This window comes from Nanorana parkeri, unplaced genomic scaffold, assembly GCF_000935625.1.
Source record: "Nanorana parkeri isolate BGI_ZX_2015 unplaced genomic scaffold, ASM93562v1 scaffold705, whole genome shotgun sequence".
Taxonomy (NCBI): Eukaryota; Metazoa; Chordata; class Amphibia; order Anura; family Dicroglossidae; genus Nanorana; species Nanorana parkeri.
This window is the reverse complement of record NW_017306973.1, coordinates 73,314-99,835: the sequence shown is the minus strand read 5'-3', so window position 1 is coordinate 99,835 and position 26,522 is coordinate 73,314. Positions and strand designations below refer to the sequence as shown.

Genomic DNA, 26,522 nt, shown 5'->3' with positions numbered 1-26,522 from the left:
CGTGTTTGCTATTTGTTTTTCTATTTTGTTTTTAGATTACCACTATAGATGAATATTTATTTTCTTTTTTGTGTTTTTCAGCCTGTGCGCTGAGCTTGTGTACTCTAGAATATTAAAGTTATACTTTTGCTTCATTCTGGCCTTTACGGTGTCTGTGTCACAGATTGACTGTAATACCTTTACAGTGTTTGTAATCACTTTACTTCACTCTGCTAGTATCAGAACTGTGTGTTATTGTCAATAGTTTTCTTTAAAGCAAATTAAACTTTAATTGCCAAATCTAAAACCTACTTTTGATTTCCCAAACGTTTCCTCTAATTTAAAAGTATGCCTCTCCTTCGCTATCATTGGTGTTCCAATGAACATACAATATACTTTGTCCTCAAAGGAAGAAAGGTTAATAATGAAATTTCCCTATAAATCCTAACTCAGAAAATGATACAAATATACATAGGTTTATACTTAGCCCATTTTATTGCATATAAAAGCACAGATCACTCTAGTTTCAACAAATCTTTTGCTGAGTTTTAAGACAAGCTAAATTAATTTTCTGCTGTTATACTGACATTCTTAAAATGGTCTGTCTGCAAAAATGCTTTTAAATAATGTTTACTTGCATTGCTTTGCATAGATAGACAGCGTCCATGCACTGTAGTTCCCTTTGGTCTTTGTTGCTTTGCATTGGAAACTATGTACTGCCTATTGCACAGCATCCTTTGGTCTCCATCACTTGGCGCCATAAAGGATGGCTCATTACTGTGGACAGAAGCTGGTTTCTCTTATGGCCTTGTGGTTTAGACAATGGAATATGGAGGTGGAGAATCTTTTGATGCCTTAACAGCCTGTTCATAAGATGGTAGTGCTACCTGTAACACAAAGAAATAACATTTGGAGAAAATAAAGAAATAGCATATTGGTAGCTTTCTGGATAAAATATTTGAATGGTGAAATCAGTAGCAATTGTACCTACACCATTTTAATAAAATAGTTACAGTGTTAGAAATGCAAATGTATGTTCTATGGACTTGCACTCTAGAATGTTTAATTAGCTCATTGAATAAAGTGAAACTGTCCTAATATAGAATACCCGATTATGAGCAAGGGTAAATAAAAATTTTAAAAAAATTCTTGCATATGTTTGGATAATTCATGTGAACATAGCTTCATCATATTTACTCTTAAGGCTGGTTCACACCACAAAACAAGCTTTATGGCACTTGTGCTGAAGTGCGTTTTTGTGCATTTTTGTAACGTGTTAACATGCGTTTGTGCTTGCGTATTCAATGCATTTTTGTTACGTTATCTTGCATTCTGTGGTGCTCTTTTTTCCTTTCTCTCTGGCCCTGTCTCTCTCCACACTAACATCTCTACCTGTGTGTCTCTCCGCATTTTCTTCTCTATCTCTGTGTCTCTCCACACTGTCCTCTCTGGCTCTGTGTCTCTCCACCCTGTCCTTTCTGGCTCTGTATCTCTCCACCCTGTCCTTTCTGGCTCTGTATCTCTCCACCCTGTCCTTTCTGGCTCTGTATCTCTCCACCTTGCCCTCTCTGGCTCTGTATCTCTCCACCCTGTCCTCTCTGGCTCTGTATCTCTCCACTCTGTCCTCTCTGGCTCTGTATCTTTCCATCCTGTCCTCTCTGGCTCTAATTTTTTCTCCACCCTGTCCTCTGGCTCGGTGTTTCTCCACATTGTCCTCTCCATCTCTGTGTCTTTCCACACTGCCCTCTCTATCTCTGTCTTACTCCACACTGTCCTCTCTGGCTCTGTGCCTCTCCTCATTGTCCTCTTTATCTCTGCGTCTCCCCACATTGTCCTCTCTATCTCTGTGTCTCTCCACCCTGTCCTCTCTGGCTCTGTGTTTCTCCACATTGTCCTCTCCATCTCTGTGTCTTTCCACACTGCCCTCTCTATCTCTGTCTTACTCCACACTGTCCTCTCTGGCTCTCCGCACTGTCCTTTCTATCTCTGAATCTTTCCACATTATCCTCTCTGGCTCTGTACCTCTACACATTGTCCTTTTTATCTCTGTGTCTCTCCACAGTGTCCTCTCTATCTCTGTCTCTCTATACACTATCCTCTCTGGCTCTGTGTCTCTCTAGATTTTACTCTCTATCTCTGCGTCTCTCCACATGGTCCTCTCTGGTTCTGTGTCTCTCCACATTGTCCTCTATCTCTCTCTGTCTCCACGCTGTCCTCTCTATCTCGGTTTCTCTCCACACTGTCAATTCTGGATCTGTGTCTCTCCACAAAACAAAACATTGGTGTGAACTACACCTATTGAAAGAAAGGCTGTGTGCTGCAGCACAATGGCAGTGGTATGAACCAGCCCTTTAATATTATTAATATTATACAGGATTTATGTAGAGCCAACAATCTGCACAGCGCTTTACAATATAAACATTTAACATTCACTTTGTAAAGTGAACATGTTCTACTCCTTTAATAAATCAATCCTATATACTGTATTTAATTTTTAAAAAATCCAAGTGTATATTCATGAATTCATTACATTCAAAAGAAGGCCAAAAAGGGATGGGCTCATGCTGAAGCTTTGGTACCCGGTAGCCTGGATAGGAACCCATAAAGCAAGTTCTGTTTAAAAGAGGTAATCCTAGCTGAAAGGTGATCTTGGGGTGTGTATGCCTACAGTCTCTGGTGACAATCTGGCCCTAGTACCACCAAACCAAGCATTTTAAACATGTTCTCCAGGTTCATTTTAATTGACAGTTATTTTCATATCTGTTCTGCAAGTTTACAAACCTGGTATTACAATTAACGTGCAATGAAATAGTGTCACAAATGTGATGTAGCAGCTTCTATTCCGATCACCATAGGATGTCAACATTGACTCTATAAATTATGGGGAGGTCTAAAGGAAATATGGAATATGAAACATACATCTCTATACAATATATACATGTGATCCACATAACATAAAGGAATCCATAGTGTGCTTTTGCATATTAAGGCCAAAGACAATTATTTCAGTACTCCTGCAGTACTTCCTCTGGTCCTGATCCATTGAAAATAAACTTGTTACAAATCAAAGTTCTTGTGAAAAGTTTCTGTTTAAAACAGCTACCTTCATTCATATTCATACTAATTCTCATAAAATGAAACTGTCCCTGTTTACTTTGCCTGTAAGTGAGGTGACTGCCCTGCATAATATGAATGGCTTCTCACCAAGTATTCCCTTGAGTAAACTTCCGAGCTCTCCGCAAACAATCCACAACAATATCATATCTGCTAAGGTCATTAGTAGATGAAATGTATCTTACAGTTACATTCTCTTTGCATTTAATCTAATGTGATGGTACTGGTAGTTGGGTAAGCTTGCCATCCTACCTTTGTGAAATCTTGTTGTTGAGGTGTTTCTTTCTTCTTTGCCAAAAGATTCAGTGACTTGAAGACTTTCCAGACACACCAGATCATAAGTGCCTGTAGACATGGAGTAGAACCATTAGACTGTCTCTCTACATACCATATAAAGGATGGGTGTCTTAGACAAAATTAAAATATGACAATTTCCATATAATTACAGTCAACTGGAAGACGGCAAAGACAGTACAAGACGTGCTGCAGACTGGCACCGTGACACCAATGGAAGACTTGTGTTACTTTACTTTTTCAAATGAAGGTAGTTTGTGTACCTAAATAAATAATTTTCTGCCTAGAACAGAATCTTCTCTTCTTGTTGATAAGACACTCTGTTGTTTATAAGAAGGTATTTTGCCATAGCCTTTATCAGTCACTTTTTTAAAATTAAATCTATATTCAAATAGACTAAATAAATAACAAATAATTTCTTTACTGGGTAAGCAGTTTTAGAATGCTTGTATTTACCCAAAGTTGTGTAGCAGATTTGCAGTTAGAGTTTGACTTTTACAGGATGTAAATGTATGGGTTTGCCAGATATAGTATCCAAAACCGTGTAGCGACCATTATATAAATAGCTGTTTGTTATTTTAATATTGTGGGGATTAACGGATTGTGTTACTTGCGCGTAAACTGGATGTGCAACTTGATGTTTTGTATCTATTTATTGCACATTTACTTGTAGTTGTTTGTCACATTTGTTTTCCAAATGTGAAGCTGAACTCCAGCCAAAAACCCTTTTTAAAGTTTTTGCACGGTAGCAATAAATGACAAACAAAGTGTGCTCCATTTCTGGTTGCTGCAGCATTTGTTACGTCTCTTAGATTGAGCCTGCACTGTCCTGCCAATGCCACATGTCTAGCAATTTCAAGTCCCGGATGTCATATGCTGATCACAGTGGATATCGTGCTGTAGCTCAACCTCCATTCACAAATGTTTTGCATTCTTTTCAGTGAGTTCAAGGTGTTAAGCGATTGGAGGAGGTGAGATTTCAACATTCATCCACATATCTGCCAGGATGTGAGCTCACAGGTGAGCATGTGGCATGGGATCCCCCAGGGGGTGCAATCTAAGGGCCAGGGGGTGTTCCACCAGGGACCCCCTTCATGGGCATTTGACTTAGACTTAGCTGCATGTTGACCCCAGGTCACGAACCTGGGGTTCATCCTGCTGGCATAGAGAGTACCCAAAGACACAAGACACAGTGTGGGCAAGGACGGATGGAGCAAAAGGATGTCCAGACAACAAGCCAAAGGTCAGGGCGGGCAGTAGACAATCGTACTCCGGAGAACAAGCCAAGTCGGTACATGAGAGATCAGTACACGGAAGTCAGGTCAGAAATAAATGCACAAGAGGGGCTTGGAAGCAGAGTGTTGCTCACGCAACCAGAAGCGTGACTGAGAGGGATTTAAATAGAGAGACAGATAGGAGGCAAGACAGGAAGTAGCAGGGAGGAAGGTATATTAAGCCTCAGGTGAAGCGGGCGACACCCATGGCTGCTAACACAGTGCAGCAAGAGGAAAGCACATGCTTGTGGAATCACAGGTGCCAGCAGACCTACAGCAGCAAAAAGGTAAAAACACATACAGACAGTGAGACAATATCCTCCAATCACAGAATGCCTTGCATATATATAATGTAGTGGCTAAGGATTTGTGTTTTACTCATTAGTACTTGTTTGTATTTTTTTACATGGTTCACAATACTCAGCAATCACTATTATCCACCGTTCTTATATCCTGTCTAGCTATGACACTGGCAACTGATAGTGTGTAATACAATCACTTAAGTGAGATGGGAAAACCTACAGAAAGTCAGTATTTGAGAAAGATTTGTCACAGCAAGGGTATGCTACATTGGTAAGCTGTGGTAAATCAGAGTACATGCTGCCTATGCATTCTATGTTCATCTTATTTTCAGAGCACCTAAGCAAATTGTTGTCTAATGCTGGTATAAAATCCAAGCTAGAAACAGAATTATATTTAAACTCATTGTTAGTCATTGTCACTCCATGTGGTCCAACCTAATGAGGTACACATATTGTATTATGAATTGCGGTGGGATTTAATAGGTTTCAGTATTTGCAAATTGAATTTCGGCCCTATACAGGATCCAGTGTTCCAAAGAAACATGATGCCAGTGTATACTGGATGCTTTACTAACGAGCTTCCTGAATACATTGGCAAAAGTACTTTACTTTTTGGCTTTTAGTTAATAATGACTTCATCTGTCCAAGACAGTGTACTCAGACGTACTGCCCTGTTGGATGGATTCACTAGCTGTAACATCTGCTATTGTGGAACACAACAGTCCTAGACATGAGGTTGTCAATGATGTTCAAAAGAAGGAGCAGAAAAAGATGATTACATTATTTTATCATCTTAAGAATTGTCTTGAGCAGGAGATGATCCACTGGTGGGACTCAGAGTCATTGAAAATATATCTGGAAGCAGAACGAATACCAAGAGGGCTCAGGGTTACTAAACTTTTTTTTTTTTTTGGAGACAGATCTTAGAGAAGCTTGGGAAAAACTAGCCTTAGAATGTTCCAAGGGCTGGATTACACTCATTATTTAGCAGAGAGAACGATTTCTGAATAAAATCAAAGAACAGGCTTCTCACATTAACCAGTCCCTGGAATCTTTTAAGGATGCCCCTTCCTTTTAGGAAAGGGATGACAAGCTTAATAGGGAAGTATGTAAATTTGAAAACAAAGTTTTAGAGAAAAGATTTACATTTGAACGTGACAGACTTAATTTTCATGAAGGGAGGATCTTTGTTTGGAAACGTAATGTTAAGAGTGACCAGAACCATTCAGGAACAGGTTCCAATGATATAGCTCACACTTCAGTCCCTACCAGTGAGACAGTGATACATAATAAAGGTTTAATTAAACCTAAAGATAAGTTCAGACAATTCCACAAAGGGAAATCTAAAGGTTTTAACCAGACCCCTATCCAAGTCAAACACTACACCATCACCATCAGCAACAGACACTTTCCTCAGGAGGCACATTATTCAAAGGAATGTTCCAATGTATCTAACACTCAGGACATCAATATAGCCAACACTTTGCATAAAGTAGACAATATGATTCAAACACACAACCCAAGAAGACAGTTGTGAGGACACCAAATATTACAGTTCCTTCAAGGACATCAGAGTCCCAGAAGTAAAAAACGAATGACCGTGAAATATTCGATTCATCATGGTCTTTAGAGGTAGAAAGACAAGAATTAGAGAAAGGGTTAGGATGGACTCCTAAAGGTGCTAAACCCAAAAATAGATCTCTAAGGCAAGGTACTGTCATACGGAATGTTGAATCTTTTTTAGAGGTAGCCAAAAGTCCTAAGGGGAGCTTAAAGAAGAAATGAGATATAGAAGAACAAGAAGAGGTTGCAGAGGGGGGAGAAACACTCCACAAAAAGGCAAAACATTAAGATCCAATGCCAAAAATACTATAAAAATCTTCAATCTCGCTGATTATAATTTAGGTAATAATGAGTTTTCAATACTACAGAAAGGATTTCCAGGATTGTGCCCTTTTCCACCCCTGACCAATATCAACTTTTCGTGGAAAAATAGATATATACGTAAATTAACGATGGAGAGACATTTCTCCTTACAAGAGAAGAAAAAGAATAATCCAGATACACCTGGAGGGAACAAGGATCTGGGTGAAATAGGGCAAGCATCTTATGATAGATCAGAGGGGAACACAACGATCGATACAAACGACACATTGGCACTTTCTTGCCTAGAATCTGTTTGGGATGGCAACCTAATGTCTAATGACCTTTGTGCATTTTTTGACCCTGACATTATTCATACGGTCTCTATTTTTTACCCCCACCAATAGAAAGGTTAGTTTATCTCTACTTTTTATCATTTGGTATATTCAGACCTTTTGCAATTGTCCTCTAATCTGACCCCCGCAGAAAAGAATGCGATACAATAGTTAAAATCCAACACTAATATTGTCATCAGACAAGCGGATAAAGGAGGGGTATAAGTAGTGCACAACAGAGAGGCCTCTATATTAGAGTCTTTTAGACTGCTAGGAGACAGAACTGCAGAGTTCCAAATCACATTAGACAATATACTCAAACAGACCCTAACAAGAAGATCCTTTCCATAACAGAGTTCAAATACCTTACTATTAAACATCACCTGATCCCATATTCCTACCATATCCCAAAAACCCACATAATCTCAGGTATAGATGGCCTGACTTAGAACCTAGCCAGGTATATTACTTTTTTTTACAACCTTTAGTCTGGGAACTTCCGGCCTTTGTACGAGATTCCCAACATATGCTGGAAATTTTACACAATTACAAATAGAAAGAAGGCCTCTTGTGGGTCTATCTGGCTGTATCGTCATTGTACACATCCATCCAACATGAATTTGGTTTATGTGCAGCCCAAGCAAATTTCATTTTGGAAGCCATTGAATTTGTGCTATCCCACAACTACTTTATTTTTCTCAAATAATTCTACATTCAGATAAAAGGGACTGCCATGGGGCCAAATTTGCCCCAGCTATGCAAATTTATTCATGGGATATTTGGAAGAACTCCACATTTGGCATAATAATCCTTTTGGGGGCAATCTGGCTTTAAATGCTAGATACATTGATGACATTTTTATCATCTGCGATGGAGACACAGAAACACTCACTAGGTTCATCTCTCATTGCTCAAATAATCCCTACTGAATTGAATTCATGCATGTTTTAGATGAACAACATCTAGTCTTAGATTTAGACCTAAGTTTTGATGAAGATGGCTCCATCATTTAAAAAACTTATTTCAAGCCAACCTGGGGCAATTCTTATCTACATTGCAAAAGCAACCATCACCCTAGATGGATCCGTAATATATCAGATGGCCAATTTTGCATATTAAGAAGGACTTGCACAAAAGATAAAGATCACACTCAAGGGTTAGTACTTCCGAAAACGTTTTTGGAAAAAGGGTACAATGACGCAACTATACATGCATTTGATAAACATATTAATCCTATATACACTAAAAAGAGAACTAAGGAAACGCCAGTTCACCAAGCCTATTTTTGCACTCAATACAATAGTTGTGCTTTTCACATTTCCAATATACTCAAAAAACATTGGAGAATCCTCCAAAAAGACCTGATACTCAAAATTCACGCCCAGGCTAAAATCGTTTTCTGAAAACCACAAGACCTAAAGTGCATATTGGCACCAAGTAAATTAAGGACCATTAAGTATAGAGATAGCTTAATAGGTATATTTGGCCATATAGGCAATCATAGATGAAGGAGCCCCAATTGCAGTTCGTGACACTTAATGCTACACAGACAAAAAAATATTTTTTAGGCCCATAGGGAAGAAAACTTGCTATTACATCTATAAATGATATAGCTAATATGTTCTACTTATACCCTGTCGCTCGCTATACAATTATCATAGTTATTTTTTATCGTGCATGCTGATGTTTGGTACAATTTCTTGGGATTCATCATGCACTAGTACAATATAACGTTTGTCATGTCTGATATTGATGTAGGTTTTTACTATCGATTCTTGCAATTATTTTTCAATGTACTTTTCCCTTCGCTAATAATATTTATTTTAATGGCTATTCGTATGGATAGTATGTGCTATCTAATTTTTACCAAATGGATATATGTATCTATAAAATATTTAAAATATTTATATACACCTGCACCATCAATGCAATACTTGCAACTTTGGGCTGCTCATGGTTTTTATGCATGCATATGTATATTTTTGTGTACATCAGTGTGTGTGTGTGTGTGAACATGCATTTTTTCTATATGCATGTACGTGTATACACCAATACACTTACCTGAATGTCAATTAACAGATTTTTTACATATAAGGAGGTTTTTTATATATTAAATTCTCATATTAATATATATTCTTTTATATATCAATGTTTTTATCGACTCGTAATCAATCATTCATTACTAATTTATACATTCATTTGATTTCTTTATTTCTTTATATACATTACCTATGGAATTTAGGCATATGCCAGTTGGGGAGATGTATTTGTGATCATGATGCACTCTATTTATGTATTCAATGTTTCTACTTTCCATTTTTTGTATCCATGTATCCAAGATAATATTTAAGATATAATCGAACATTTTAAAATACATTTAAACATTTTATATAGCGAAGTATCCGTCAGCAAGCTCCCTCATGCAGCCTATGCTCAGCTCATTATATCTATCTACCCGCCCTCTTCCGCATTTGTATGGACGTGTGGTGTAGGCAAATCTCCCGCTGGGTAGAGAAGACACCAGTGGTGTCCCCGGCTGCGTTTTTCTCATGCTGACCCTGGGCAATCTTGTGGGTGTGTGTAAGAGCTATATATACTGAATACAGTGGCCAACGTACTGATCTGTCAGATATATATTTTTGGTTCTGATGAAGATGGTTTAACCATTGAAACGCATTAACCCAATCATTTTCACTGTTTCCTATGATGCACTCACTATTTTTTCTGACTGCACCGAACTGGAACACGAGCATTGATGTGCCACGCATTCCCGTGCGGCCGATCCCATTGCAGCTGGAGGGTGTGGCTTTGGTGTCATTGAGTTCAATGCACCGCCATCCTCCCTCTTGCCCCAAAACAAAGTGAGCCGACCGGAATGCGATCCAGTGCGTTCCGGACACAATCCAGCCTGGAACGTACTGAGGATGGTGTGAATTAGTCCTGAGTGGCAGTATTACTGTGTGGGCCTGTAAGTGTTATTAGTTGCTAGGATGCAAACAGCCACAGAGCACTATTGGTTGCTAGCCTTAAATCCTAGTAATCACTATCCTGCTGCATGGTGGCTTGTTGCAAATTGTAAACAAGCCATCAGGCATCCCCAAGTGATGTCAGGGAAGAAAAATGGCTGGGCTGCATAGTGTCATTGGTTGCAAAGGGGTAACCCTAGATTCATATAACAGTATTCCTGAAAAGGTAATTTCTTCATCAAAATGTTTTTTTTCTGAGCAATATCTGTTTCCACAGTGGAGACAGCTATTTTTTTGTATTCATAAAACACTGACATGCCACCTTGAGGATGCCCCATTGTTTAAGGATTTGGTTGATAAACATCAGGAAGCCCTTTTCAAAGCTTTGTTTTCACTAGCAGGTGCTGCTATACAACCTGCCATAGCTGTCATGTCAGTTTGTCAGACCTTAGGGTTATGGACTAAAAATATGCACAGGCAACCCAAAGCTATCCTCGCTGACTATTCAGTTATAAAGCACTTAGAGGTTATGATTGCTGCATGACACTATTGTGTTGACAGATCATTGGATATTGTCCTTCTAATTTCCCAGATGAATCTCCTGACTGTTATGCAGACAAGAACGTCTCTTAGTGTTTCATGGAACAACTTTATTAAATATGTCTAACTCTAACTGAAGGTTAGAGTACCTTTTTACCTCAGCCAAAGGAGTTTAGGCCTCAAACTGAATAAATAACTGAAGCCAAAATAATTCCTATAATTTCTTCCCATTTAAAAGTCAAACCTAAGCCTGGAAACCAGATCAATCAAAAGCCCTGGGCTCCCAAGTCTTCCGAACCCACAGACAGATCTACTTCACCCGCATTATGGGAGCAAACACCATCCTTGTTCAGAGCGCCTGCAGTTTCTGAAAAAAATATGTTTCTATGATGCTGGGATGAGCATCTAATGGCATTGTCCTGGCAACAGGGCAGAGCTATGCAGAATATTGAGTGTTTTTTAGGCAGGCTTTAGTGGGGGTGCTAATGGCCTACAGGGATGCCAGATAGATTACTTAAGATTACATTTTACGGGGCTTCTTGAATTCATTAGCTTTTTTTTTTTCCAATGGTTAACTTTTTTATAAGGAGCAAGTTTCATCCCTTTCTGTCCCATTGCAAGTCTTTTATTTTTTGGTTAAGGCCTTTGTCCAGGGTGTCTCATATAGCCCACCTGTATGACCACAAGTGACTCCATGGATTCAGAATTTTGCTCTCTAAAAACACCTTTTGAACCCATCGGGGATATTCTTCTTTCCTCTCTAACTCACTAGTTGGTCTTTCTTTTTGGCATCACATCTGCAAGGCATGTGTCTGAGCTAGGTGCCTTGTCTTGTAAAGAACCAATTCTGATCTTACACAAGGACAATGTTATCTCGAGGCTCAGAACCCCTTTTTTTCCTAAGATAGTTTCTGCTTTTCACCTTAACGAGGACATTGTACTTCCTTCCCTTTGTCCACCCCAGCACATCCAAAGGAGATTTCAAGAAGTAGTGGAAATGTACAAGACATTGTTGTGAACATTTCTGTGCAGTTGTAAATATTTCAAATACTACTGATTTCCAGAATTGTTTTGGTGGCCATTTGTATTGCTGTGGTTTACATCTACATAGCTTTGTAGTTTCATAACTTAACTGTACTTCTGTCTGCTGTACTGTAGCTCATCATAGATGCTTCTCCTAGGACCGCTGGTGCTGCAAAGGTGAAGGTGCCTGGTTGATTTTGATTTTAAACACCTGCCAAGCCTATTTTTCTTTATGTTTTAAGTACACAGCCTTACTTTTCTTTAGTAATCATCTTCTGCTGACCTTTTAATAGTTTAATGCTAGACAATATGCTGTGTTTATTCCAGTGAGTCCCCGGAACTCATCCTTGCTAAGCAGCAGAGTTTATGGAGCGGACATAGTATATATTCATCTTGCTAATTACATTGCACTGAAATGCTGAATCATCTTTTCTTTTACTCACTCAGTTTGATTAAAAAGCTTTCTGTAAAGTTTAGACATGTTACTCAAACAGAGATATGTTACCTTGTACAAGATCACAGCAGCATGCAGCAAAGTGAAGATGATCAGTCTGGTGGTATATTTCTGATAGAGCATGTTGTTCACTGAAAAATATTTCTGAAGAGATAAAGAAAAGAGCTTATTACTACTGCATACCCTGAACTAAATTGCTAATGATTGTCCTAAATATGAATACAGAACATAAATATAGCTATACTAGCATAAGCAGCTGGTATAGTCCATAACATTTTATTCAAGATCATGACGTATTCTGTTTACAGTCTCAATTAAAGCCTAATTATTAAAGATAATTAGTTGAACCATATACTGTATAATGTTTGGCTGTGATACAACTTTTCCGAGATTGTTGGCAGCTGGCAGGGTGCCTTAACAAATAAGCAATAAACAGTGACCCAATCTGATCTCCCATCATGTCTTCACTGCTTTCTGGGAGCCCAGTGGTGAAATTTCCCTGTATTTCCACCAAGGTTATGAGAGGCTAAAAGCTCTGCTTTTCAGCAATGCAAATTGTCACCAGCTTGTATTTTCTTCATCTTTTCCTACAGAAAATACACTGAGTGGCCAGATTATTATGACCACCTGACGTTTGTAGGCAAATTAGCTATAATTAGCTATAATTTTGCGCTGAAGTTGCTAGAGGGTCAGACCATTATAAATAGGGAAGCAGGTTGTTTACCACGACAGTAGAAGTGATTTTTTTCTGAAGATATGGGTAAACAACGCGATTTAACAGCCTTTGAACGTGGGATGATTGTTGGCACAGAGCAATGGAGCGAGTATCAGCAAAACAGCAGAATTCGTTAAATGTTCAAGATCAGCTGTTGTTAAAGTGTTTAAAGACTGGACTGTCAGCCGAAAATCTGGGTCTGAACGTGCGAATTGTGGCCGTCAGCGACTAGTCAATGTTAGGGCAGAACGGAGAGTGGCAAGACTGGTACAAGACAACAGAAGGGCAACAGTGCAGTGTCAGATTCCTCCACATCTCGTGGAGTCACGAGGTGGCCCAACGTAGTCATCTCGTGGCCCAACGAAGTACTGATGGGGTGGTCATAATAATCTGGCCACTCAGTGTACAAAGAATGGAGTATGATGCAGTACTTCTAAATCCTGCATCCATTAGTGAGGAATGTATGAACAATTAATTTAAGAAAGCAACAGTAGTAGCTCCACTAAAAAGCCATTGACATTTCCCTATCACACACCAGACGAAAACTGCACCTTTTAAAACTGGGTGCTGAAGCAACCAATAGTCAGCACCATACCCTATAAATAAAATATAGGTCACCAGCACCCCTTGACTGGGCCAATATATGCTTTACCTACTAAAAAGCCAAACCCAAAATGTCACAGCTGTGTTGGGGTGGGTGGAAATCCCACTTCAAAGTCCCATGGTACCCCATCTATACCAAATTATAGGAATCCATTACAGATAAGAGAGTGATACTTCCACTATGCATGAGTAAGAGGAAATATTGAAGATCTGTTATAACATCGTATAACAAACATTGTTTTCTATGTGCCGCTAAGCTGAGTAGAAACTAATTAAAGGAGAACTATGAGATGAGTGATTTCCACTCACCTCATAGTTCTAGCCGACCTGTGACAATGAGACTGTCACAGGTCGGCTCAGTAGATTGGGATGTGAGCGAACACATACCGGGTTCGCTCACCTCTCGATCCTGTCACGACTCTCTGCCGTGACAGGGGGAGGGGCTGGATTCCCCTCTCCCCGCTCCGATCTGCCAGCGCTGGCTGGCGGAACGGAAGGGGGAGGGGGCGGTACAGCTGGCTCTGCCTCTACAGCTGTCACTCACGCAGCTGGGCGGATCTCGACGTCGATGTCGGGATCCGCTCCGGCTGCGGCGTCTCAGTATACCGCGAGCTGTAGCTCGCGGTATACTGAGCTTAGGGTAACGGGAGGACGCTAGTTTGTGTCCTCCCGTTACCCTAAGGAGAACTATGGGGAAAAACACTGACCCCATAGTTCTCCTTTAAATTATAAAGTCTTGCAAGATCACCCTGCTTTCCTAAAGTGACACTAAACTCTGGGTTCAATCTTAAACATGCATTAATGTACCATAACTATTAACAAAAATGTATCTTATTTGTGTATCACTCAGCTGTAGATCCTCAAATCATCTCTGAATTTTTGCTGACACTGTCCTTCCTTCTGCAGGGTGGCTACTTTTGTTCCCCATGGTTCCTGTGTGTGTTGTAAGGTAGCCACTCCCCCAAGCTCGTTCCTGTGATGGACTACAATCTCAGGTTTAGTTTACTAATTTGTAATATTGCATTTGAGATTGTAGTCTATCACTTTACAACACACACAGGGCCCATGGGGAACAAAAGTTGCCACCCCCCAGAAGGAAAGGCAGTGTCAGCACCAAGTCAGAGATGATTTTGAGGATTGAGGATCAAAAAACCCACAAACACAGGGCTCTCCTTCCGCAGCGCTCGGCCGGCTGTCACTTTCTCTCCTCCCCGCTGGGACACAGAGCAGCGCCCAGCGGGGACAAAAGAAAGCAGGGATGTGCCGCTGTTTCAGCAGAAAAATTGCACTTTGGCATTATGCCAAAAGTGCCATTTTGGCCAATATGTTTTGGCGGCTGATATATCGGTGCAACCCTAATATTTACAGCAATGCAGAATGGCACAGGCTATAGAGGACTACACATCCCAGCAATACTTTATATAACAATAGCATTTCTGTATAAAGTACTGCTGAGATTTGTAGTCCTCAGCAGGCGATTGCTTGTAAGTCATACAGCAATCGCCTGCTGTTAAAAGCGTTACCAAGAGCACGGCTGCCCAAGCAGCCGTGTTCTAGTTTTAACCACTTCTGCGGACCGCGGTCTATAGACGTACTGCGGCCCGGAAGTGGTTAAAGTGACATTAAAGTCAATTTTTTTTTATCCCTCCACCCAATGTTAATGTTAGCACTTACCTTAACTAATGTCTCTTAACCCCTTCGTGACGGGAGACGTACACTGTACGTCCCGCCACAAAGGGACCAAATTACTTGTCACGTACACTGTACGTGACGAGTTATTTGCTGCACTAGAAGGCTGGTAACCGCTGAGAATCAGCGGTTATCATTCATTAATGGATGCCTCAGTATAGAGGCATCCATTAATGAAAGGGTTAACCTTTTTCAGACACCCGATACCTGAAGATCGGGTGTCTGAGAGTCAAAGCAGAGCCGGCATTCTGACAGCTCGTATAGATCGAGAGATATCTCTCTCAAGCTATACTGGCTTTTTTTTTTCATTCATGAATAGATACAAAATGTGTCTATTCCTACAATGTATCTATTCCTGGAAGAAGAATGTTTGTTTGCTGATCGTTGTTGCAACAATCAGAAAACATTTAGTAACAGCTGAATCCTGAACTGCTGCAGGATCAGTGTCACTAACTTATTATCGGCTGTTCTGAAGTTTGAAGCAGCCTGATAATAACCAAAAATGTATTAATTTATCAAGCAGTAATAGTGAGATTAGTTCACATTGACTGCTTGATATAATTAAATAAATAGAATACAATTTTTAAGTTTAAAAAAATAGTGAAAAGTGTAAAAAAAAAAAAGTGTAACAAAAATAAAAATAAGGGACAAATAAATGTATTTATTGCATTTTTTTCCAGCTGCGCTGGTTTTGTAAAAAAAATACTACAAATCAAAACTTGGAAAAAAAGCGTTTTTTTTTAGTTTTTTCCTCTTTTTTTATATTTTATTTGTCCTAAGTGAGGCGTTAGACACACATATGTGATAAAAATATGTAGCCCTATCTGTCCTCTAAAAAACAATATATATAATTTGTGTGGGTGCACTTTGTAAGAAAGTATATTACTGACGTGGAAGAATCACACAGCAAAAATTTCAAAAGTGTGTCAGTCATTTACGAACAGAAACTAAAAACAAGCTCACTCATGAAGGGGTTAATACGATCTTCTTTCCTGATTTTTCATCTGTCCCTCCAGCGGTGCGGCGGGTCTCCAATCCAGCGCTGACTCCTCTGTCATTGCTGGCACTTCCTGTCCCACAGTGTCTGCATGCAGGTGCATGCGTCCATATACTTACCTTGCGTCTCTCCTCGTCACCCGTCCGAAAATCCGAACTGCGCATGCACCCGCCCCAAGATGCTTTGCGGCCGCCCAAGCAGTTTCGGATTTTCGGACAGGAGCGTGCGGCGAAGACAGGATAAGTTTAAACCCCTGTTAAAGCTTTTTGTTTAAAAAAAAAAAACTTTTTGCATATATCTACTGCTTTTGCTTCCCTTATATATATGCAAAAAACCCAGAGGGTTTAATAACCCTTTAATACTCACCTTGGATGAACGGATGATCCGACACTCCCGGCGGAGAGACCAGGGGCCCGCCGGGCGCTGGATACTGATCCGGCGGCCGGCAACTTGCTGGGCCCCCCCAGGCTGAGGCACCGGTGTGCCTGCACCGGCGGTAGTTCCGCCACTGTTGTCAGTGATGGCTTCTTCTAGCTAGTCTTTTCCAGTCCACTAGTTCATAGACATCAGTGATGAGCTGAACATACCTGGGTTTGGTTTGAGGCAGGTTTACACAAGTTCTGAACATTAATTTAAATCCCATTGACGTCAATAGGAGGTGAACCATTAAAGTCAATCCTGGCCATTTTCAAGGCCAGTTTGCAAGCTTTTGGTAAAAAAAGGGAATGAGTGGCTGGGCACTGCTCTAAAGAACATGTATCAATGCAAACTTTTGTATAAAAAAATATCGTTCAGCAGGGAGCAGTTCTTTTTAATAATGTTTAGCATGGAGGATTAAAATGCAAAATCCATTTAAATAACATGTTTGGTCTGTGAAGTGGCACATCTGTGGGATATACATAGGAAAAAGTGACATTTACAAAGAAATAAAGTACTATTCAAATAGCATATTTAGCATATTTGGTCAATGACATCACCAGCATCCCAGGCTCTGTTCAGCTGTCAGTAGTGGCATTCCCTGCCTTGCAGCTGAATGTACACAAGGGGCAGAGATGCGTCTGACATCACTTACCTAATAGAGCCCCATGGCCATATTAAGTCAATGATGTCACCAGCATCCAGTCCTGTTGTGTTTATTCAGCTGTGGGGCTGGTAATGTCCTGACTGACAGCTGAATGGGGATGGAGATGTTGGTCATATCATTGACCAAATATGGCCATGGGGCATATTAGGTGAATGATGTCACCAGCATCCAGTCCTGTTGTGTATATTCAGCTGTGGGGCTGGTAATGCCACTACTGACAGCTAAATGGGGATGGAGATGTTGGTCATATCATTGACCAAATAAGGCCCTATAATTGACCAAATATGGCCATGGGGCGTATTAGGTGAACGATGTCACCAGCATCCCTGCCCCTTTGTTTACATTCAACTCTGGGTTGGGGAATGTAATGGCTGCCAGCTGAATGGAGCTGGGCTGTATCACTGGTTGCTAGGACTTTGCAACCAGCAGCCTTTATTGGGAACCTCTCATATATAGTAGCAGAAGTGATAGCGCTACTATATGTATCACTTCCTGTTGAATGTTTGACCTCAGCTTTACACTGAACACCGAACATGCAAAATCAAGCTCATCTTATATAGACATGCATAACTACATAGCATAACTGTAATTTGGATAGAATAGGAAAAACTCACAACGGGGTGCAAAACTTGTAAGGTGAATGATTACAACATTGGTGCTGACAAATGCACTAAAAAACGGATTAAAAAATGTGTAGGTAAAAGACACACACTTACATTTGGATGGGGGAGGACCGGAGGAGAGGAAGCCTTACAGGAGGATCGAGTGATCCAGGGTCGGTGTACTTGATTGGAGGCTAAAGGGCTCTTAGGAGATGCCTGCCGCGGTTGTAGAGTGGAGAGCTGATGACCGGGGGGAGAGGTGAGGCAATGCAGAGACTGTGTCCGTGTCACTCCTGTGTGGACCCGAGTAGGGGCGATGTATAGGCAGAATACTGGGTCTACCTCAATGGTGCTTCAGCTGTACAAACACCTGTCTTTGCAGCTGACAAGATGGTGTTTAGAACAGAGTGCGGTCCTGTCCCTAAAAGTCTGGTGGTAGCGGCGTGTATAGCATCTAACAGTGAATGGGAAAGAACTGGTAAAAAGGCTGTAGAGGATAGCCTGCTAGACGAGTCAGGAGTGAAGAGAAGACTCGGGGATCTGTGCTTTAGCATTAGGCTTTGTTATATTTTGCCTGAGCCAGTTGGACACAGGGTGGGTAACGCTAGTTGACATAGAAGGCACCAGCACTAGTCTGTAGGGGTCATTCAGGTTATGCGCTGATCATAAAGCTCTTGGACAGATCAGCAAAAATATAAGGACTGGGTACTGGCACTAAATGGGGCTTGGCTATAAACAAGTTGAAATAAAGTCCCACATACCAACACTGGTACTTATTAATCAATATGTTAAGAGGGCTTTGGCTTTCTCAATGACCAGGGCTAAAAGGAGTTGCTGATAAGAAGTGGTTTTGTGGTTGGGACCCAATGTTAACTAATAGACAGGAAGTAGCATTGGAGTAGTTGCACAAATGATTGTTAAAGCTGAACTCCAACTTTACCTTTAGTCTATAGCCTACACTACTAAACTGAACTTGCTTAATATGATTTTGCTGCAAACTGGTGAGCTTCTCGAAATGTGCATTAGAAGTTAGCAGCACATCAGATAGAGTCGGTCTCTTTTACTGGCTGGAAAACGTACAGCATTATTTAGCTCATTCCTTCCCAGCCTTACTGCCCCTGGCCTGCTCCTTTCATTCGTTGCATTTGACTTCTTTCAATCATGTAGGCTCAACATCGAATGTGGGCAACACCTAGAGCAGTCTGCATGCAAATGCAGCTTGCCTAGGAAAGCCCACTCTTTCATACTGATATCTACCAATCAAGGCATTTTGTTATCTGCATAACTCCTCCAAAGATCCAGCCCACTGCTTGATTTTCATCAGGGCTGAGCGCTCTTAAGAGGAATAATGAGGCAGAGTGCTGTGATGTTTTCAGGTGTACAGCACCTCCCACTAGTCATGATCTGCCTGCATTGCATAGAGGATTACACAGTTTGCATTCAGTACCGAATTTGTAGTGATGGTGGATATTTTTTACCTTTGGAAATTGCTGATATCACCTAAATGTCCCGATGTTTTAGGTAGATGTGAGCATGCTTATCCCAGTAAATACTAAATTCTTACGTATGCTTAAAGGAGAACTATGAGGTGAGTGTTTTTCACTCACCTCATAGTTCTAGCCGACCTGTGACAATGAAATGTCACAGGTCGGCTCAGTAGATCTGGAGGTGAGCGAACACAAACCGGCGTTCGCTCATCTCTCGATCCTGTCACGTCTTTTTGCCGTGACAGGGGAGGGGCTGGATTCCCCCCTCCCCGCTCCGATCCGCCAGCGCTGACTGGCGGAACGGACGGGAGGGGACGGGTACAACTGGCTCTGCCTCTATATAGGCAGAGCCAGCTGTCAGTCACGCAGCTGGGCGGATCCAGGGGATTCGCTTCAGCTACAGTGTCTTAGTATACCGCAAGCAGCAGCTCACGGTACACTGAGCCTAGGGTGACAGGAGGACGCTAGTTTGTGTCCTCCCGTTACCCTAAGGAGAACTATGGGGAAAAGCCTTAACCCCATAGTTCTCCTTTAAATATTTGATATAGCTCTTAAATATGTTTTTGCACTTACATTAAAATAGAGAGCATGCCTTGTAGTGCAATGAACAGTGTCCATGATAAACCTAGTTGTTTGCCATATAACTGTGTAGGAGATAGGTGCTTAATGCAGAAGCTATATAAAAGCTGCACTTCATGTCATATGCATAAGTAAAAAAAAAAAACCCATAACAATAGCAGGACAGCTGTGCCTGAAAGGTAATTTTAGGGGCTAGCAATCCTGGCACCTGTAGTGCAATATGATTGACACTTGTGTAATGTTCAGAATAATGGGACCATTGTTACTTTGCTTCCTGCACTACTCAGCATCTACCTAGCTATTTGCAGATTAAGGACACGTGTATGTTCAAATTCTAATGAGGAAGGGAGGCTTCAACTCAAGAATCAGCTTGCCTTTAAACTGACCAGCAGGAATATGTGCTTTGGAAAACTTTTTGATGGTGTCCTCAATATACTTATTCACAACCACAAGGACATTTATAAAGATTTTTTTACTCATTTATTCTGGAAAAGAATGTCATCAAAATGAACATGCTTATTATATCTGAGATTGCAACATAATGGAGAAAAACCTTTAACTTTTTTTGTTCGGTTGAATTACATATCTGAAAATAAAAAAAGGCCATTCATCCAATTTTAATCCAATCACAACAGCTGTATTTGGCCATTTGGGAAGTTGGCATAACAGAAAACTAATCTGAATGGTACAACTTGGCCATGCCAGGTCATAGAGAGAAGCTACACATTATTTCTTATTGGAGCTACTGAGTATTATTGAAGCAGATATAAACTGTAAATGAAAGACATTTTGTTTGCTAAAGCACCGTCTATGACAATTACCATTCTTTTACCCTTTGTTCATCCTTTGGTTTATCTGAGTGATGCTGATCTCCTACAGCCTCTGCATGCATGTATTCCAGAGATCCCTTCACCTACATGACATCTCTCAGGGCCAGTTCACACCAGTTGCAGTGCATTCCGGCCCGATTCTGGCCAGAACGCACTGCCTAGCACTGTGGCCGGCTCACTTTTTAGTGGGGCAGGAGGGGGCGTGGCAGGCCATTGAAGTGAATGACACCATAGCCACGCCTTCCGGCCGCAATGTGATCGGCCGCACTGGATCGCTTGTAGTCTCTATAGGAAGTCTCTGTGACTGAATGACAATGCAGGGACCCAATTAGGAGACATGGACTGTTATGGTAAGCTCAGAGTACTTGCCGGGTTTTACCGATCTCCTCTGAGAATCCCATCCAGGATTTTCAGAAGACCCGCCAGTACCTCTGATGATGATCATATGAGCTCTGCCAGCACCTCTAATGGCTCTCACAGGATCCAGGCCAGCATGGCTAATACTAGCCACAGATTCCAGACCAGGACATTCAGAGTACCCTGAGGTGATGCTGGGAGTGTCACCTGTGATTCAGAGGGGTATTTAAGTGTCTTTTTACCAGCTTCCTGTTTGTAAAAGAGCTTAATACTACTGCTGTTTCCTGTTGCTGACCCGGACAGTCTGACCCTTCTTCACTTGCCGCCTGCCCTGATCTTCTGCCTGGACCCGACATAGCTCTTGACTCCTGCATTTATCTTCTGACTACTTGTTGCCGACCTTGGACCGTTCGACCACTCTCGGCTAGCTGCCTGCCTGGATACGACTATTTTTTACTCTTCTGACTGCTGACCCATCTGATCATTCTCTGGTTATCTCCATTTGAAACATCTGCCGTGTCCCGATCACGCTCTGGACTACTGTCTCCTCATTGGAGCCCTCCTGTTTTTTTTCATCCTTTGGCAGGGCAATCCTGGGGACCGCGACCTGGTGCCAGCAAGCAGCTCAGCCCATCTCCACCAACAGGAGCTCTGGTAAAAACTGTCTGGTACTTAGACTCTGCACCCCAGGTGAGCCTGTGTCACCTGCCAGGGGGTGTCACCCCAACAGAGACAAAACATTGTCACTCCATAACAGGATATGCCTGATCAAATACCTTAATGGCAGGATAGCCAGGCATTATTTTAAATATAGCGAAGATTTAGAATTATAAAAAATTACTTTTGAAGTGACATTTCCATGTTAAATGACATTTTGTTGATTGGGGTTTTTATCTGCTTTAATCGATTGAACTACGGTGATGCATTGGCATGCTTTCTCTTTTATGTGGCACTGGAGAAAGATTTAGAAAGGTGGGCACGCAAACCAGATTTTAAGGTATTTTAATGAAACAGATATAATTAAAAGATATGAGAACACACAAATCCATGTTCCAAGGCACTGGAAAAAGCAGCCATCAAGATAGGATTTGTGGCTAATCAGGAAAAAAAAAAGTACCTGACCATAACTGAAAGCAATGGAGCACCATTGCTCACACCTCTAAAGGCAAGGGTATATAAATACGAGCAGGTGACATATTTCTCTTAAATGTATAAAGGTACATTCAGAGAATGGAGGAATTAAAGCATGTGTAATGATTGCCACAGATCCTCATGCTAAAAGAACTTGAAATCCAAACTTTTGAGAAGTTCAGCTATTTAAAACTCTTATAAGATCAGCTGCCATGTATAAAGCTGAATCTGGTCACATCAAGGGTAGATGTATTTGATAGGAAGGTGCTTAGGGGAACAAAGGGAAGCATACTTGAAAACAGAATGTGGGGATCAATGTGGAGAAATACAACCTTTATGAAAGATATAGAGGGTTATTCACAAAGCTAGCCGAGGGATCAGCCGTAGCTGTTACTGCTAGCTCCGCCCAATTGTTTGTTTTTGTTCACTTATCTTTATTTTTGTTTTTAGTTTTTTCATTTTTTTTACTTTTTTCTTAAATCTTTATTTTGTTTTTTTTGGAAATCTTTATTTATTTATTTTTTAAGATTTATCATTTATTTACCTTTAAAAAAAAAAATGTCTTTTCTTTTTTTTCCTACTTTTTGCACTGATTTGCTATGCTGCTCTGTACCACGTAGGTACCGAGCAGAATAGCTGAGCCGGATGCCGCTCGGCAGCATTCGTCTATTCACTCACTGCCGTTTGGCCCCAATGAGAATAGGCCGAAAGGCAGCGAGTAGCCTGCCGGAGGTTCGGCTCAGCTGATCCAGATGTTGGATCGGCTGAGTCGAACTCATTCTGCACTTCGGCACAGCCAAACATGCATGTTTGGCCAAACCGAAGCCAGCCTAAGCAAGACGATGTACGGCTGATTTTAACCCTTGTATGGCTGAAGTTAGCCATACAAGCCTGAAGTGAATAGGCGAACAGCAGTGATCTGTATTTTATCAATACAAATCACTGCTCCTTTAAAAACTGTATTTTTTAAAAGTTTTTTTTTATCAGTGATTCCTGTCCCCCAGGGAAGTTCCCAGATCCCCATACACCTTTATGGCTAATAAAATGCACATAAGGTTTCAAAATATGGACATTTGGTTTTCAGTGTTCTACCCCCCATAGACTTGCGTTGAGTTCGAGTTCGAATACAAACTCCCCCATGTTCGAAAGTTCGAATTTGAACCGGACACTAGTGCTGACACTGTACTTCCTTCTGGAGGGTGGCTACTTTTGTTCCCCATGATCCCTGTGTGTGTTGTAAAGTAGCTACTGCTCCAAGCTTGCTTCTGTGATGACTACAATCTCAATACAAATTTGTAAACAAAACATGAGATTGTAGTCCATCACAGAAGTGAGCTTAGAGCAGTGGCTACTTTACAACACACACAAGGACCATGGGGAATAAAAGTAGTCACCCTCCAGAAGGAAGGAGAGTGTCGGCACCAATTCAGAGATGATTTGAGGCTCTACAGCCGAGTGATACATAAATACAATACAGTTTTGTTAACAATTAAGGTACTTAAATGCATTTTTAAGAATCAACTACTGAGTTTAGTGTCACTTTAAATCTTTAAAAAATACGTTGGTCATATTTAACAGGTAGAGCATGATGTTTGGATGAAATTCAAGATTGGAAGCAGGTGATGGTCAAGGACACAGAAGAAAGGAGAAAGCTACTAAAGGAAGTCATGACTCTCAGACAGCTGAGGATGATGACGAATAACAACATTTATCATTATAATGTAAATATTTCTTACTCATTAAACATAATATAATTTGACACTGTCCTATTAGCATATCTACAACAGCTTTGTATAAAGTAAACAACCGATGGTTCAAGTCCTGTTGCTTATTTCCAAAAGGTGTAGTTTCCACCTTAGCTTGTATTTACTTTAAATAACCAGCAAAGTAAAGGGTCATTTAAAAATTGGGAAATTCTTCTTTATCTTATTGAGGAGATGGCATGAACCCAAGCTAGGGTTTACATAAAAACCCCTTTCCTCCCTGTGTCTTAGAAATAAAGTAAACTTTTGCTAATTACATACCATGTAGCTTATAGCCTTGAGATCAAGGTAGGTTGGCACTTCCACAAAGCAGCTACAGAAAGTCATCAGTCTAAGACCCATTTCACAGACTTTGCGCACTGTATCTTGAGTGTCAGGTTCGGAAATTACCTGAAAATAATGTAGTAGGCAGTAGTTATAGTAGATAAAGTAAACACACAATAAGTGAGTACTGATAACAGTGCTGGAGAATATCACCTACCATTTTGTCATCAGTGATAGATGCATGGCTGGAAGGCATTTCGCCGTAAATACTACAGAACATCAGAAAACTTAGGATGAAATCCATTGCCTGCAAAGCCAAAAATGGCATAACCAAGTATCTCCGGCTCTAAAACACAGGAAAAAGAAAGAAACCATAAATAAAAATGTGTTCATTTTAAAGAGACATTCCTCACATATATGTGGCTATATTCGAAAACACAGCTGTCCCTTCAACTGACACTGTCATGGGATTGACATGGGAGCGAGTTTGGGGTGGTGGCTACTTTACAGCATACACAGGGACCATAGAGAACAAAAGAAGCCAAAAGGAAGGACAGTGTCAGCACCAATTCAGAGATGATTTGAGGATCTACAGCTGAATGATACACAAATAAGATACAGTTTTGTTAATAGTTAAGGTACTTGAATGTATTTGTAAGATTTAACTCCTGCGTTTAATGTCACTTTAAGTGTATTCCCTAAAGCATTTTTAAGCAAAAAGAGCTTCAATTTCTGTTTTTATACAGTGTAAAAAAAACACGATGCTGAGATTTAATTTACTGTATAAAGATGTTCTGACTGGCAAATCCCAAGATCATGTTGCCAATTTTAATGATTGCAGAACCAGAGCTAATTAGGCACCTAGACACTAACAGATGTGTTCAGACACATATACATTGAGATCTGAGCCTTGTGATAAAACTTCTTTAGCTCAATTCAGTGTATTTTTGAATAAAATTTACATTTTAGTTAGGTGATTCTTCAACTGAACCATGCAGAAGAGATTTTCCAAACATTTAAAATGTAGGTTCATTTATAAGGACCAAGTCTTGCAAAGTACTTATTTCCACTTTTGCTGTCAAATAGGAGTTTTGTTTGTTATGTGATCCTATTCACACAGCATATCTACAAATAATTAAAAAATATATTAATTACCTTTTTTTAGTTGTTTCTTTGGAGAAGGATTGTTTCTATTGGCTTGAAAAAAATTGTCAGTGTGGGGATAAGGGACAAACTGAGGGACAGTTTTTTTGAAAGTGCATTAACGTACAATGTACCACCCAGGCCTTGAGATTTTTTGACCTTTCGTGAGGACAGACAGTCCTGCACATCTAGTTAACAATTGATAATGACATCAGGATTATCTGAAAGTAGAATTTTTCAGTCCTGGATTTTTCAGAAAAGAGTATATAAAACAGTAAGCAGCTATTTTTTTTTAAGTTACGCTTTGTGAATGAGAACATGTAGCAAACATAAAGTAGGCAATATCTCAAATTGGCTTCAAAAAGTGGAAATACAATTTAAAGCTCATCTACAGCTTAGAATCATGCAGTGCTTAGTATAATGTGTATTTCGTCAAAAAATGAATATGCAAATGAGCTAGTAACTGAAAGTTTGCCAATAACAGTAATAAACAGACAAGACATACATGCACAATCCAGCCCTGAACAGGAAGTCGCGTGTGTTTCTCTTTAGGACAATGAAGCAGGGCTCAGAAGATGCACACAGAGAGTCCCAGTGCCAGCTGTCCACAGGAAGAACCAAAAGTCATCTGGGGCAGCTATAAGTGACCTATGGGGCATTAGATTGTCTTTCCATTTTTTGGGGTCAATAGATTGTAATCTAATGCCTCTGAGCACCATATACCAAGTAACCAGTGTAATGTATTGTCTGTCTGTGTCCTGCTTTAAAGTGTTTTTCCACTTTTGCAGCCAAATTGGAATAACACCTATTTTATATTTGTTACATGTCCACATTCACATAGCATAAGCTAAAAAAAATATTAAAAAAAAATGCTTCTTGCAGTTTAAACTGCTTTTACTTGGGTTAGGGTTTTAAGGGTTAACATTTCTACTTGCTTATCTTCCTTTGCAATTCTGTGTTAGGAGAGGGTGTGAGGGGTCTGATGAGGTTTGTCTATTGTATGTTAAGTAACTGAATGAAAGAAACACAATTCTCAAGTTTCAGTCCTAAGCCTTTCCATTAGGACAGATCACTGTGTAGGTGATGAGAAAAACTTGGATTCGGCTATCTTGTCTGCTGTAACAAAACATCTTA

At 40.4% G+C, this 26,522-nt stretch overlaps 2 protein-coding genes across 2 annotated transcripts in view; both read right to left on the bottom strand.

Moving 5' to 3' along the window:
* Positions 1-480: 480 nt before the first annotated feature.
* LOC108792960 (lysosomal-associated transmembrane protein 5-like) lies at positions 481-24,366 on the bottom strand. The gene is made up of 4 exons (XM_018563847.1): positions 24,243-24,366; positions 12,196-12,288; positions 3,346-3,438; positions 481-866 (listed from the first exon to the last, which is right to left on the bottom strand). The coding sequence occupies exons 1-4, from the start codon at positions 24,321-24,323 to the stop codon at positions 795-797; spliced, it is 339 nt and encodes a 112-aa protein (XP_018419349.1). The 5' UTR covers positions 24,324-24,366; the 3' UTR covers positions 481-794.
* The window catches only part of LOC108792951 (lysosomal-associated transmembrane protein 5-like), a 22,478-nt gene continuing 20,310 nt past the window's right edge, over positions 24,355-26,522 (bottom strand). Inside the window, exons 4-5 of the mRNA XM_018563837.1 lie at positions 24,459-24,591; positions 24,355-24,371 (exon numbers count right to left, since the gene is read on the bottom strand). Of these exons, the coding sequence (XP_018419339.1) occupies positions 24,355-24,371; positions 24,459-24,591 (150 nt within the window). The remainder of the gene's footprint in view (positions 24,372-24,458; positions 24,592-26,522) is intronic.

What these genes read in the sequence shown, in the direction of transcription:
- LOC108792960 (XM_018563847.1), bottom strand. Translation starts at nt 24,323, where the DNA reads ATGGGTCTTAGACTGATGACTTTCTGTAGCTGCTTTGTGGAAGTGCCA. An exon ending in TCAAGGCTATAAGCTACATG is followed by an intron (nt 12,289 to 24,242) that starts GTATGTAATTAG and finishes TTATCTCTTCAG; the next exon opens with AAATATTTTTCAGTGAACAA. An exon ending in CTGCTGTGATCTTGTACAAG is followed by an intron (nt 3,439 to 12,195) that starts GTAACATATCTC and finishes CCATGTCTACAG; the next exon opens with GCACTTATGATCTGGTGTGT.